Source organism: Elephas maximus, chromosome 11 (assembly GCF_024166365.1).
Source record: "Elephas maximus indicus isolate mEleMax1 chromosome 11, mEleMax1 primary haplotype, whole genome shotgun sequence".
Taxonomy (NCBI): domain Eukaryota; kingdom Metazoa; phylum Chordata; class Mammalia; order Proboscidea; family Elephantidae; genus Elephas; species Elephas maximus.
In genome coordinates this window covers 27,663,159-27,679,895 of record NC_064829.1, presented here as the reverse complement: position 1 = coordinate 27,679,895, position 16,737 = coordinate 27,663,159, and the positions used below count along the sequence as shown (strand labels likewise).

General features: G+C 39.4%; 1 protein-coding gene across 2 annotated transcripts in view; it reads right to left on the bottom strand.

The window, feature by feature from the left end:
- The window catches only part of MIB1 (MIB E3 ubiquitin protein ligase 1), a 155,300-nt gene that overhangs the window by 93,590 nt on the left and 44,973 nt on the right, over positions 1-16,737 (bottom strand). For both annotated transcript variants that reach the window (XM_049901937.1, XM_049901936.1), the window contains exon 6: positions 16,308-16,512. In XM_049901937.1, the coding sequence (XP_049757894.1) occupies positions 16,308-16,512 (205 nt within the window). The remainder of the gene's footprint in view (positions 1-16,307; positions 16,513-16,737) is intronic.

Sequence of the window (16,737 nt, the reverse complement as noted above, 5' to 3'; positions counted from 1 at the left end):
AAAACTGTTACAAGAGTTAAGAGTAATACATGCTTATTGTTAAAAATTCAAACATTTCAGAGACATGTAAAGCAAAAATTTATTTCACACAAACACACCTGGATCACCAAGTACCTGCCTCAAGGGAAACCACTCTTAATAATTTATTATATACCCTTTCAAATCTTCTATTCATATGCTAAATGGTATTCATAACATACAAAGAGAATTACTTTCCATAAATGGGATCATACTGTATATATTATTCTGTGACTTCTTTTTTTGTCAGAGAATTCATCTTGGAAGATTTATTTTTCAAAGTCACACATTTTAACGGCCACAAAGAATGCACAGCATGAATGTACACTAATTTCTTTAACCATTCTTCTATTGACTATCACACAAAGTGCTTCCAAGTTTTCACTACTACATACAACACTAAACAGAAAATCCCTGCATTACATCTTTGTGCACATGGGGTCAGTATTACATTAGATTCTTGGGATGGAACTATCAACGTACATATTTGCTTACAATTCTGACAACTAGAGCCAAACTGCTCTAAAAGGAGTACATGATTTCCCTGTATCACTGCCAATCTGATGGATAAAAACAGTATCTAGTTTTATTTTGCCATGCATGGGTATTTTATATAGTTGTATTAAAACAAATTTTGAATTCTCATTTCTTCAGCTAAAACGGAAGAAAATTAGAACAAGTCCATGAGAGCCAAAGTGTGACCTTCAGTATATCACCCCTGAATTTAGAAATCAACTCAAGAACAGATTTGACACACTAAACAATAATGATCGAAGACCACAGGGGTTGTGTGATAATATCAAGGACATCAATACATGAAGAAAGCAAAAGGTCATTATAAGGACAGAAATGGAAAAAAAAAAAAAAAGGACATCAGAAGAGACTCTGAAACTTGCTCTTAAATGTAGATTAGTAGAAGTAAATGAAAGGAATAATGACGTAAAAGAGCTGAGCAGATTTCAAAGGGCAGCTCAAGAAGAAAAAGTACAGTGTTATAGTGAAACGTACAAAGACCTGGTATTAGAAAACCAAAAAGCAAAGAGCACGCTTCGGATTTTTCAAGCTGAAATAACTGAAGAAACAAGTGAGGCCCTGAGCTGCAATACTGAAAGATTCTATGGGCAAAATAAGTGAGCTCTGGTTGGCACAGTGACTAAAGCGCTCAGCCATTAACCTTAAGGTCAGCGATCAAATCCACAAGCTATTCAGTGGGACAAAGATGCAGCAGTCTGCTTCCATAATGATTTACAGCCTTGGAAACCCTATGGGACAGTTCTACTCTGTCCTATAGAGTCGCCCTGCATTGGAATCAACTCAACGGAAATGGGTTTGCTTTGGTTTGCTTTCTGGGCAAAATAGAGTATGACCACAAAGCGTCAAAATAAGATGGAAGGAAAACACAAAGTCACTGTACCAAAAGAACTGTTCGACAGTCAACCATTTCAGAAGGTAGCATATGGTCAAGAACAATGGTACTGTAGGAAAAAGTCCAAGCTGCACTGAAGGCATTGGTGAAAAACAAGGCTCCAGGAATTGACAAAATACCAATTGAGATGTTTCAACAAATGGTTGTAGCACTGAAGGTGCTCACTCATCTATGCCAAGAAATCTGGAAGACCTGGCCAACTGACTGTAAGAGATCCATATTTCTGCCCATTCCAAAGAAAGGTGATCCAACTGAATACAGAAATTACTGAATATCACTAATAACACACAAAAGTAAAATTCTAATGAAGATAATTCAAAAACAGTTGCAGCAATACATCAACACGGATACTGCCAGAAATTTATGCTAAATTCAGAACAGCACATGGAACCAGGGATATCAATGCTGATGTCAGGTGAATTTTGACTGAAAGCAGAGAATACCAGAAAGATGTTAACCTGTGTTTTCCTGACTATGCAAAGGCATTCAACTGTGTGGGTCACAACAAATTATGAATAAAACTGCAAAGAATGGGAATTCCGGAACACTTAATTATGCTGATGCAGAACCTGTACATAGGCCAAGAGGCAGCAGTTTGAACAGAACAAGAGGATACTGTGTGCTTCAGAGTTAGGAAAGCTGCAAGTCAGGGCTGTATCCTTTTACCATACTTTTTCAATCTCTCTGCTGAGCATGTAATCTGAGAAGCTGGACTCTATAAAGAATGCAGCATCAGGATTGGAGACAGACTCATTAATGACCTATGCAGAAAACATAACCTCGCTTGCTGAAAGTGAAGAAGACTTGAAATAATCAGTAGGTGAAGATGAATTACACCTCAACATGAAGAAAATAGAAATCTTCACAACTGGACTGATAAGCAACATCGTGATAAAGTGAAAAAAGATTTAAGTTGTCAAGGATTTCATCTTACTTGGATCCACAAATCAGTGTCCACGGAAGCAGAAGTCAAGAAATTAAACAATGTATTACATTGGACAAATCTGCTGTGTGTTAAAAAGTAAAGACGTCACTTTGAGGACTAAGGTGTGCTCGCCCCAAGCCATGATACTTTCAATCCCTCATACGCATGCAAAAGCTGGCCAATGACTAAATAAGGTGGTAGAATTGATGCCTTTGAATTATAGTGCAAGCAAAGAATACTGAATATACCATGGACAAACACATCTGTCTTGAAAAAGAACAGCCAGAATGCTCCTTAGAACAGAGGATGGCAAGACTTTGTCTCATGTACTTTGGACAGGTGGGATCAGTCCCTGGATAAAGGCATCATGTTTGGTAAAGTAGAGGGTCAGCAAATAAAGAGGAAGACCCTTGTTATGGATTGGATTGTGTCCTCCAAAAACATAGGATTAGGTTGTATCTTGAGTCAATCACTTTTGGGATATAAAAGAGAGAAGTGAAAAGACAGAAGAGGGACCTCTTACCATCAAGAAAGAAGAGCCAGGAGCAGAGCGCGTCCCTTGGACTCAGGGTCCCTGCACTGACAAACTCCTAGATTCAGGGGAACATTGATGACAAGACCCTTCCCACCAAGCCGACAGAGACAGAAACCCTTCCACTGGAATTGCCACACTGAATTTGGACTTCTAGACTCCTAAACTGTGACAGAATAAATTTGTTTGTTAAAGCCACCCGCTTGTGGTTATTTCTGTTATAGCAGCACTAGATGACTAAGACAACCTTCAACAAGATGGACTGACACTGTGGCTGCAACCATGGGTTCAAACATAGCAATGATTATGAGGATGGTACAGGACCAGGCAGTATTTCATTCTCTTGGAATCAACTCAACAGCACCTAACAAAAACAATCACCATTTTCGTAACTGTCATCTAAATTACTATTTAACATTCCATCAACAGATGTATCAAAATGTATAACACAACATTTCCCCTTAGTCTCACATTGCACTCCACGGACAAAAGGTGCCCTAGTCAAGTAAGTTTTTTGAACATAACATATTATACCCTCCTCTCCTTAATTCAAGTGGTCATTAGCATATAAAAGACTCTGAGATGTCATACCATCAAAACACATTTACTAAGTACCTGCAGGAGTCCCTGGGTAGTCAAATGGTTAAGTTCTCAGCTGCTAACCAAAATGTTCACATCCACCCAGAAGCACCTCAAAAGAAAGGCCTGGGAATCTACTTCCGAAAATGAGCCACCGAAAGCCCCACGGAGCATGATTCTACTCTTGCACGCAGTGATCACCGTGAGCTGAAATCAGCTGAACAGTAATTGGTTTGGTTTGGAATCACGTAACTGAACTTTTCGTTCTAAAAGAACCACAAAGAAGAAGCGCCTCTGACTAATAATAAAAATCAAAGACACAAAGTTTTCTTTTCAGAGTTATTGAAAACAATACCCTTTCTTCATTCCCCAAATTTTCTAGACCTAATTGCAGTGCCTGAACATGGAATATTTACTCAAATTGTTCCCTCTGCCTAGGATGTTAACAATTGCCAAACAAAAACAAGAGAATATTTAACATACAATATTTACGATACATTAGTGCATGCTAATCTCACCCATAACTGTGTCCTTAAAATTCTTCCTTCTTTTTTTAATAATGGCTTTACTGATACATAACTCACATCATAAACCTCACCTAATTAAAGTGTACAATTCAGTGGTTTTTTAGTATAATCAAATAATTGTTCAACCATCATTACTATTTTTATTTTAATCATCTCAAAAAAAAAACCATTAACTACTAGCACTCACTTCCTATTCATCCCTCTCCACAGGCCCTGTCAACCACTAATAAACTTTCTGTCTCTATGGATTTGTTTATTCTGGACTATGTTTATAAAAGAAATAACGTAAGTGGCCCTTGCGACTGGTTTCTTTCACTTAGTGTAATTTTTTCAAGGTTCACCCATGTTACAGCATGTATTAATACTTCATTTTTTTTTCATGGCTAAATAATATTCCATTCATAGATATACCACATTTACCTATTCATCAGTTCATGGACATTTCAGTTGTTTCCACCTTGTGGTTATTATAATGCTGATGCTGCTATGAACATTCATGTATAGGTTTTTCTGTGAATATACATTTTCAATTATCTTAAATATGTATCTAGAAATGCTGGGTTATATGGTGTCTTAGTTATCTAATACTGCTAAAACAAAAATACCACAACGGATGGCTTTAACAAAGACAAATTTATTCTCTCACAGTCTAGGAGGCTAGAAGTCTAAATTCAGGGTGCCAGCTCCAGGGGAAGGCTTTCTCTCTCTGTCAGCTCTGGGGGAAGGTCCTTGTCATCAGTCTTTTCCTGATCTAGGAGCTTCTCAGTACAGGTACCCTGGATCCAAAGAATGCGCTCCCACCTCTTCTTCTTAGTGGTAGGAGGTCCCACTGTCTCTCTGCTCAATACTCTCTTTTATATCTCAAAAGAGACTGACTCAAGATACAATCTTACCTTGTACCTTGAGTCCGATCTATTAAAACAACTGCCTCTAATCCTGCCTCGTTAACATCACAGAGGTAGGATTTACAATGCATAGGAAAATCACGCCAAATGACAATCACACAATATTGGGAATCGTGACCTAGCCAAGTTGACACACATTTTTGGGGGACACAATTCAATCTCTAACATTTGGTAACTTATGTTTAACATTTGAGAAAGTGCCAGAGTCTTTTCCAAAACAGCTGCACCATTTTACATTCCCCCAGCAAATATATGAGGGTTGAAATTTCTCCACATCTTTTACCAACAATCGTTCTCTATTGTTTTGATGCCAGCCAATGTAGTGGCACCTCATTCTGACTTGCATTTGCCTGATGACTTGAGTATCTTTTCATCTACTTATTGCTCATTTGTGTATCTTCTCTGAAGAAACTTCTATTCAAATCTTTTGCCCATCTCTGAAGCAGGTTGTCTTTTTCTTGTTGAATTGCAGGACCTCTTCATATATTTGAAATACAAATCCCTTATTAGACATAAAAAAAATGATTTACAAATAATCTCTTCTATTCCATGGATTACTTTTTCAGTTTTCTGATAGTGTCCTTTAAAAAACAAAAGTTTTTAATTTTGATTAAGTTCAATATACCTGTTTTTTCTTTGGCTGTTTGTGCTTTTGATACCGTAACTGAGAAACCACTGTCTAAACCAAGGTCACAAAGATTTGCACCTACGATTCCTTCTAAGATTCCACAGTTTTAGCTCTTACATTTAGGTCTACAATCTATTTTGCATTAATTTTTATATATGGTGTGAGGCAGGGGAACTAACTTCATCCTTTTATATACAGATATCCAGCCATCCCAGGACCATTTGTTGAAAAGCTATTCTTTTCCCCACTGAATTATCTTGGGTCCCTGTTAAAAATCAACTGAATGTAAATGTGAGGTTTTAGAGGCAATCCAAGACAGAGGCATAGTAAGAAGCCTAATAACATCCTTCTTCCAACAAAAACCCTGTCTTAGGCTGGGTTATCTAGAGAAGCAAAACCAGTAAAGCATATAAGTATAGAAAGAGAAAGATTTGTATCAAGGAAATGGCTCATGTGGTTGTAAAGACTGGAACATTTCAAGTCCATGGGACAGTACAGGGGCTTCTCCTGATTCACATAGGCAAGCCCAAGATCAGCAGGTCAGATAGCAGGGCTCTTGCTCAGAAGCTGTGAAGATCGACAAATCTCAAGATCGTCAGGCAAGACTGCAGGTAAGCTGCTAGCTCAAGTTCCAAGAACTAGAGGTCAGATGAACAGGAGCCAGCTGCAGGATCCAGAGTGACCAAAATTACCAAACCACTGAGAATCATGGCCCAGAACTTTAACCATCACAAACCCAAAAAAACAAGTGAATTAGATATAGATGACAACTATGGAACCATGAGCATCAAAAGCAAGGCTGAAGAATCTCACCAAGTGCCAAGTGGAAGGAGAGACTATACAAAAACAGCGGACACAGGGCATTATGGATCACCAGCGCCCTGCCAACAGAACCTGCACAGTGCAGCCATACTGAGACAAAGCAAGCAGTTTTTGTAGCAGAAGCCCCCATCACCTGGTATAGCCAAGCAAAAGCAACTCTGCACCTACATCCAGAGCCAGGCAGGAGCACCCCACACTCTGCAAAAGTTAAGTGTACTTGTCTCACCTGCTGTGCCCCCCCAATCTCCTGTGAAAGAGGCCCGTGGACCTGGGCTGCCCCCATAGCCACTCATCCATCCCTCCCACATGTGATCTCAGTTCAGCGACACCCACCACCACCCCACCCTGTAAGACCAGCAGCACCCACCTCTCTGCCTGACCACTGGTGCCAGAGGCCCACGGTCTGGCAGAGCCCTCTCTTCCACCTACCCACGCCAGGGACCCATGGACTGGCAATGCCCCGTCCTAGGCCTAGCCATCCAAGCCAGGGCCCACAGACCAGTGGGATCTGCTTCTCCACCTGGCTACTGGAGCCTGGGGACCAGGGACTGGCAGCACCCCCTTTTCTGCCCAGCCAACTAAGCCATGGGCCTGAGGACCAGCAGCATCTGCTTTTACACCCAGCTGCCTACACTGGGGGCCCACAGACCAGCAATACCTGCTGCTCTGCCCGTCACCGGCACCAGGAGCCTGTGAATCAGAGGTATCCGCACCTATACCCAGCCACACACACCAGGGACCACATACTAGTGGCACCTCCCACCCCTATAGCCACCTGCGCCAGAGGCCTGAGGTTTGGCAGCACACCCTCCCCCATGACGTGTTCTAGCAAACAGAAGCACATACTCCTAGCAGGGACCCGTGGACTAGTGGTATTCACCTTGCCTCGTACCTGCACTGCTCCCCTGCAACCAGAGGCTTGTGTGTGCTCTGACTACCCCCATGCAGTTCTACCTGCCCGGGATCATCAATGAGAGTTTCTGCACTACCCAACGGCCCAGGCTCCCTTGCCTCAACCATCCAGCAACTGGCAGTGCATACACACAACACATAACACACAATCCAGCAACCACTGAGAACACTCTGCACCCACACCCAGCTGACCAGCCAAACAGGCACATCACCTCACCAGCAACGCCAGCTATGTCCTCAGCCACCCTGAAAGACCAGCAAACAGAGGCTCCCACTCACATACTCAGCCAGTGCCCCACCCACCTGGAGACAGATGGTGACAGCTCCAGTGCCAACAGACTTGCAACCAGAGTGGAGACACCTGCCCCACCAGCTCGGACATATCAAAACAAAACAAAAAAATTCAGGATGCAGAAAACAAATATACAATAAATAAATATAATTAACATGTTAATGCCTCTGAGAAAACAGACTATCAAATCATGTAAAGAAGCAAGACAAGATGGCTCCAGAAAGTGACTAAAATAAAGAACAAGAAAACCTTCCAGACTAATACATAGGGTTCTCCAGCAGATCAAGAAAGAGATCAAAGAAAAGAGACAAAACCAAGGAAAAGAAACGAAGCAGTAGAAAATTTCATGAAAACAATACAAGGACAAAAAAAAATTATAAACAAACAATTAGAAACCATACAAAGCAACTAGCAATCTCAAAAACAGCAACCAGAAATCCAAAAGATTAAAATTTCAGAAATGCACATCTCAATAGGAGGGACTAAGGAGCAGAACTGAATCCACGGAACACAGAATCAGTAAAATAGAGGACAAATCCCATGATATCAATTTGTTTGAGGAAAAAAATCAGCAAAAAGAATTAAGACAAATGAAGAAAGCCTAAGAATTATGTGAGATAGTATCCAAAAGAAAAATTTACACGTGATCAGAATTCCAGAACAAGAGGAAGCCAAAAAAAAACCCCAAAGAGAATTGTCTAAGATTTGCTGTCAGAAAAACTTCCCTGATAGCATGAAAGAAGAGAATATACTTATTCCAGAAGCTCAACGAACTCCATACAGGATAGACCCCAAAAGAAAGTCACCAAGACATATGGTTAAACTTGCCAAAATCAAAAACAAAGAAAGAATCCAGAGAGCAGCTTGGGAAAAACCAAAAGGCACCTAACAAAGAAGACTTAACAAGTCTAAGCCTTGGTTACTCAGCAGAAACCAAGCAGGCAAGAAGGCAATGGGATGACATGTACAAAGTCTTGGGGGAAAAAAAATTGCCAATCAAGAATTACATATCCATTAAAACTGTCTCTCAAATATGATGGCAAAATTGGGATATTTCTTGATAGAAATTAAGGGAATTTGAAAAAAACAGACCAACTTTACAAGAAATATTAAAAGGGAGTCCTTTGGACAGATAAATAACAAGATCAGACAATAACCTGAGATTAGGACACAGGACAACATCAGCCAGACAACAACCCAGACAAAGAATTCTCAAAAACAAAACTAAAAAAGGGAAAATAGGGAACCAGAAATGTCAATCTGAAAATGACAACAACATCAAAACAAAAAGGGGGAATAAATGGTGTAGTTATAGAACTTCCATATGTAGAAAAAGTCAATGCGCTATCAAGAAATAAAAGACTGCTTCAAAATTTGGAAGATAAAGGTAAATTTTAAGTTAACCACAAAGAAAGTTAACAAATCTACTCATCAAAGTAAGAAAAACATGAAAATTCAGTAAACACAAAATCAACAAAGAAATTAAATGAAAATCCACACAAAAAGAACTCAGCACCGAAAACTAAGCAGAAGAAACCATTAACACTACAAAAAAAAAAAAATGACAGCAGTAAACGCATACCTATCAATAATGACACTGAATGTAAATTGCTTAAATGTACCAGTAAAGGGACAAAATGTGGCACAATGCATAAAAAACACAACCCATCAATATGCTGTCTACAAGAGACAAACCTCAGACACAAAGACATAAGTAAACTAAAACTCAAAGGATGGAAAAAAATATATCAAGCAAACAATAACCAAAAAAGGGTAGGAGTGGCAATAACAATCTCTGATGAAATAGGCATTAAGGTAAAATGCACCAGAAAAGATAAGGACATTATATATTCATTAAGAGTCAATCCACCAAGAGGCCATAACTATACAGATAACGAGGAATGACTGTATATCCTAAAGAAAATGGAGCCGTGACACAAATAGGCATGTGTACACCCATGTTCACTGCAGCATTATTCACTATAGTAAAGAGATGTAAACAACCTGAGTGTCCACCAACAGATAAATAATAAATTGTGGTACATACACACAATGGAATACTATACAAAAATACAGAATAACAATGAATCCACAAAACATCTCACAACACAGATAAATTTGGGGGACATAATGCTGACTGAAATAAGTCAATAACAAAAGGACAAGTACTTTATGACATCACTATTATTAAAAAAAAGAAAAAGGAAAGAAAAGGTTAACACACAGGAAAAAAAAAAAAAAATTCCTTGGTGGTTACCAGGGATTGGAGGGAGAGGGAGGGAAAATTACCAGCTAGATAGAACACACATGTTACTATCGTGGAGGGAAAGGCAACGCACAATATGGGGGAAGCCAGTACAACATGACCAAGGCAAAGGAAGACGCTGAGAAAAACGTAAAAGTGGTTAAGAGCTCGGCTGCTAACCAAAAGGTTGGCGGTTCGAATCCACCAGCCGTTTCTTGGGTACCCTATGGGGCAGTTCTACTCTTTCCTACACGGTCCCTATAAGTCAGAATTGACTTGACAGCAACACATTTGAGTTTGTTTTTAACAGTAGAATTACTATAACAGACAATCCTGCAAAAACAGTATTAATAAACAATAATTTACAAATGGATACATACATAGACAAGTATGCTACAGGAGTGAGAGAGTGTAAAGGAGTACAGTCAACCACAGATACAGGTTTGGTTGTGGGTATTTCTACATACATCATTTTAGATGCTGCATGTGTATTAATATAGCAAATAGAGAACACAAGGGGCACAGTCATGGAACTTCTTAGATATAACCGAACACCTCGTGGGACGAAGTTCCTCGGCTCGAGGGAAAAAGATCACAGACTCGGGGTACATCTTTGTCAACTGGCACAACATAGTTCATAAAGACAATGTTCTGCATCCTATTTTGGTGAGTAGAGTCTGAGGCTTAAAAGCTTGTAAGCAGCCATCTAAGATACAACTATTGGTCTCTTCCCATCCAAAGCAAAGGAGAGTGAAGAAAACCAAAGACTGAAGCAACAATTAGTGCAAAAGTCTAATGGACCACATGAGTTATAGCCTACAGGATCCCAAGACCAGGAGAACTAGATGATGCCCAGCTACCACTACTGATCGCTCTGACAGGGGCCACAACAGAGGGTCCAGTACAGAGCAGAAGAAAAACAAAGAACAAAAAAGCAAATTCACAAAAAAGATCAGACTTACTGGTCTGACAGAGACTGGCTGTTGTTGTTAGGTGCTGTCGAGTCAGTTCCGACTCATAGCGACCCTATATACTACAGAACGAAATACGGCCCAGGTCCAGTTCCATGCTCACGATCATTGTTATGCTTGAGCCCATTGTTGCAGCCATCTCATGAGGGTCTTCCTCTTTTTTCCTGATCCTATACTTTATGAAACATAATGTCCTTCTCCAGGGATTGACCCCTCCTGGTAACATGTCCAAAGTATGTATGAAGACTTAGTCTCGCCATCCTTGCTTCTAAGAAGCATTCTGGTTGTACTTCTTCCAAGACAGGTTTGTTCGTTCTTTTGGCAGTCCATGGTATAGTCAATATTCTTCGCCAACACCACAATTCAAAGGCGTCAATTCTTCTTCAGTCTTCCTTATTCACTGTCCAGCTTTCCAATGCATATGACACAACTGAAAATATCACGGCTTGGGTCAGGCGCACCTTAGTCTTCAAGGTGACATCTTTGCTTCTCAACACTTTGAAGAGGTCTTTCACAGCAGATATGCCCAACGCAATGCATCCTTTGATTTCTTGACAGCTGCTCCCCTGAGTGTTATTGTGGATCCAAGTAAAATGAAATCTTTCTCTGTTTATCATAATGTTGCTTATTGGTCCAGTTGTGAGGATTTTTGTTTTATATTGAAGTGTAATCCATACTGAAGGCTGTGGTCTTTAATCTTCATCAATAAGTACTTCTCAAGTCCTCTTCGCTTTCAGTAAGCAAAGTTGTGTCATCTGCATAACAGAGGTTGTTAATGGAGTCTTCCTCCGATCCGGATGCCCCGTTCTTCTTCATATAGTCCAGCGTCTTGGACTATCTGCTCAGCATAAAGACTGAATATGTATGGTGAAAAGATACAACCCTGACCTGCAGCTTTCCTGACTTTAAACCACTCAGTATCCCCCTGTTCTAGCCAAACAACTTCCTCTTGGTCTATGTACAGATTCTTCATGAGCACAATTAAGTGCTCTAGAATTCCCATTCTTCCCAATGCTATCCATAATTTGTCAAATGCCTTACCATAGTCAATGATACACAGATAAACATCCTTCTAGTATTCTCTGCTTCCAGCCAGGATCCATCTGATATCAGCAATGATATCCCCAGTTCCACATCCTCTTCTGAATCCGGACTGAATTTCTCGCAGTTCCCTGTTGATATAATGCTGCGGCCACTTTTGAATGATCTTCAGCAAAATTTTACTTGCGTGTGATACTGCTATTGTTTGGTAATTTCTGCATTTGCTTGGATCACCTTTCTTGGGAATAGGCATAAATACGGATCTCTTCCAGCTGGTTGGCCAGGCAGCTGTCTTCCAAATTTCTTGTCACAGACGAGTGATATTCCATCAATTCCTGGAACCTTGTTTTTTGCCAATGCCTTCAGGGTTTTTCAGGGCAGCTTGAACACCTTCCTTCAGTACCATCAGTTCCTGATTATATGCCACCTCTTGAAATGGTTGAACATCAACCAACTGTTTTTCATGTAATGACTCTGTGTATTCCTTCCATCTTCTTTTGAAGCTTCCTGCGTTGTTTAATATTTTCCCCATCGAATCCTTCACTACTGCAACTTGAGGCTTGAATTTTTTTTCAGTTCTTTCAGCTTGAGAAATGCTGAGCATATTCTTCCCTTTTAGTTTTCTCTCTCCAGCCCTTTGCATGCGTCATTATAATATCTTACTTTCTCTTCTTGAGTCGCCCTTTGAAATCTTCAGTTCTTTTATTTCATTATTTCTTCCTTTTGCTTTAGCTACTTGACATTCAGGAGCAGTTTCAGAGTCTCCTCTGACATCCATTTTGGTCTTTTCTTTCTTTCTTTCTTTCTTGTCTTTTTGATGACCTCTTGCTTTTCTTCATGGATGATGTCCTCCCACAACTCACCTGGCTCTTCGGTCATTAGTGTTCACTGTGTCAAATCTATTCTTCAGATGGTCTCTGAATTCAAGTGGGATATACTCAAGGTCATACTTCTGCTCTCATTGACTTGTTTTTTAATTTTCTTCAGTTTCAATGTGAACTTGCATAAGAGCAACTGATGCTCTGTTTTGCAGTCGGCCCCTAGCCTTGTTCTGATTGATGATATTGACCTTTTCCATCATCTCTTTCCACAGATGTAGTTGATATGATTCCTGTGTATTCCACCTGGCCAGGTCCACATGTATAGCTGCTGTTTATGTTGCAGTGAAGAAGTTGGTCTTGCAAAATTCAATCGTGCAATCACCAGCATCATTTCTATCACCAAGGCCGTATTTTACAACAGCTGATGATCCTTTTTTATTTCCAACTTTTGCATTTCAATCACCAGTAATTACTAATGCATCCTGATTGCATGTTCGATCAATTTCAGACTCCAGAAGCTGGTAAAAATCTTCAATACCTTCACCTTTGGCCTTAGTGGTTGGTGCGTAAATTTGAGGAAGTCGTATTAACTCGTCTTCCTTGTAGGCGTATGGATGTTATCCTATCGCTGACAGCACTGTACTTCAAGATAGATCTTGAAATGCTCTTTTGGACGATGAATGCAATGTCATTCCTCTTCAAGTTGTCATTCCTGGCATACTAGACCGTATGACCGTCTGATTCAAAATGGCCAATACCAGTCCATTTCAGCTCACTTATGCCTAGGATATCAATGTTTATGCATTCATTCCATTTCATTTCTGATGATTTCCAATTTTCCTAGATTCATACTTCGTACATTCCACATTTAGATTATTAATGGATATCTGCAGCTCTTTCTTCTCAATCTGAGTCGTGCCACATCAGCAAATGAAGGTCCCAAAAGCTTGACTCCATCCATGTCACTAAGGTCGACTCTACTTTGAGGAAGCAGCTCTTCCCCAGTCGTCTTTTGAGTGCCTTGCAACCTGGTGGGCTTATCTTCGAGCAGTGTATCAGACAATGGTCCACTGCTATTCATAAGGTTTTCACCGGCTAATTCTTTTCAGAAGTAGACTGCTGGGTCCTTCTTCATAGTCTGTCTCAATTTGGAAGCTCAGCTGAAACCTGTCCTCTGTGGGTGACCGTGCTGGTATCTGAATACCGGTAGCATAGCTTTCAGCATTACAGCAACACTCAAGCCCCCACAGTACAACAAACTGAAAGGCATGTGACAGAGACTGGACGAGCCCCCAAAACTAAGAACACTCTTAGAACACTCTTCTGACCTGGAATTGAAGCCATTCCCAGAGACTGCTTTCAGCCAAAAAACAGGGCCATAAAATAAACAATAACACCCAAGAAGAATGTGTTCCTTAGAACAATTACACGAGATGAAAATGACACCATTTCCCCAAAAGCAATGATGAGAAGGCAGGAAGGGCTAGAAAATCCGGACGAAAGGAACACACGAACCCAGGGCGGAAATGGGGAGAGTGTCCATACATTGTGGGAAATGCAACAAATGTCATGGAACACTTTATGTACAAACTATCAAATGGGAAACTAATTTACTCTGTAAACTTTCACCTAAAGCACAATAAAAATTTAAAAACAATAAATAAACATGAGGGTTTATTTCTGGATTCTCAATTCTATTCCACTGACCTATATGCCTATGGTTACAATAGTACAACACTGTCTTAATTACTGTAGCTTTCTTGTGATAAGTTCTGAAACCAGGAAGTGTGAGTCCTCCAACTTTGTTCGTGTTTTTCAGACCGTTTTGGCTATTCTGGGTCTACTGAATTTCCATATGAATTTTAGGATCAGTGTGTCAATTTCTCCAAAAAAGCCGCTGTGATTTTAATAAGGATTATATTAAATCTGTACATTAGTTTGGCATGTACTGCCATTTTAACAAGATCAAATCTTCTGGTCCATGAAAATGGGATGTCTTTACATTTATTTAGACATTTGCTAATTTCTTTCAATAATGTCTTATACTTTTCATATCTTTTGTTAAATTTATTCCTGTATTATATTATTTTTGATGTTATTGTAAATGGAATTGTTTCCTTAATTTCATTTTCAGATTATTCATTGCTAGTGTACAAAAATACAATTGATTTCTGCATACTGATCTTGTATCATGCAACCTTGCTAAACTCGACTATTGGCTGTAACAGTTGTTTTGTGGATTCCTTCAGTTCTTCTATCCATAAAATCATGGCATCTGTGACTACAGATACTTTTACTTCTTCCTTTCCTTTACTTCTTCCTTCTATTTCTTCTTCTTGACCAATTGCCAGGGCTAGGACCTCTAGTAATGTTGAATAAAAGTGAAGAGAGCAAACATTCCTATCTTATTCCTGATCTTAGGGGGAAAATGTTCAGGTAATGGTAAAAGCTTTCACCATTAAGTATGACACTAGCAATAGGTTTTCTGAGATAACCCTTGATCAGGCTAAGGAAGTTCCCTTCTATTCCTAGTTTGCTAGATTTTAAGGGTGTTGGATTTTGTCAAATGTTTTTCTGCATCTATTGAGATGATCATGTGTATCCTTTAGATTTAAACCCAATTAGAGCCAATCGCAGTCAATTCTATACTTTTGTAAGCAACCTGATGCTCAATTTTTCTCATTCCATGTAAAAATCCTTCCCATAGAACCTCTAAGTGTTAGTTTCTTTATGAACATGTCAGTAATAAAGCTTAGAGAAATATTTAACTCAACAACTGCTTTTTCTTTAAAATATTGTAAACATATTTAAAAATGAGATATATTTTGGCCCCCAGAAGCCCAGACTTCAGGAAATTCACAGTCTAGAGGATCAGATAAATAACCATTTTTATAGACAGTGTAAACAAAAAAAAACCAAACTCAGTGCTGTCAAATCAATTACAACTCACAGTGACCCTATAGGACAGAGTAGAACTGCCCCATAGAGTTTCCAAGGAGTGCCTGGCAGATTCGAACTGCCGACCCTTTGGTTAGCAGCCGTAGCACTTAACCACTACACCACCAGGATTTCCATAGATAGTATATAGGAGACTTAAACAAACAGCATATACACACACCAACTTGAGTGAGAGGAGAGAGAAGGCTCCCAAAGCATATGAGCTCAGTATTTTTAAGATGCATAGGGGTCACTCCAGAGAAGGAGGGAGGAAAGGATATTCTACATGGAGGAAGTGATATATACAAAGGAAGAGATGTGAGGAAATGCCTAGATGGCTGTGACAAGGGAGGGCTATGTAATCAAGAGATGACACTGGGAATACGTGCAGAGGTGTCTAAATTTTATCCTTTACATTCACAATAAATGGATATGGTCCATTATGAACACAGACTTTTTCAGCTATACTTGGAGCTAATACTGATATAATGTATTCTACTCCCTGAAGGAAAAAAATTTGTAATACAATGTATCATAAATATTCTCATATAAATTCACATACATACACAAGTTCTTACCATTCGTTTCACCTTACCAACATACTCTTGATTTTTATCTAAGAGCTAGCTTTAATGAGTCTATGATTACATCACATTATTTGCCTTCTTTAAGTCTCTATATACTAATTCTAACTGCCATTACCTAAAATTGAGAAATATCACCAACCTATTGCCACTTGGATACTGTACTACAATGTCATGATCTTCATCAATGCCACAAACAGTTCCAGTTGTAGTTAAAGTCTCAAACATGCCATCAGTCCATCCTCCATGGCCGTGCTGCAAAGACTGCACAATTTCTAGGTCAAGATCTATATTTACCAGGTCACCAATCTGTAATCCACCAGGATTCCTGTTACCATTTTGCTCACCTATAATTGGAGAGGAAATTGATGAAACAAAAAAAGAAAGCCGCAGCAACAACATAAAATTGCATTATTTTTTTAAATAACAAAAAGCTCTAGATGTTTTCATTTTCGCTACCATCTGCTATTAAAATGCTTTGAAAATACATTGTAAGCAGGAGATTCTAGAACTAGAGAGCTTAAAAATAAAAAAAACAAGAAAACATCAAACTCAAAAGTCCAAATAAATAT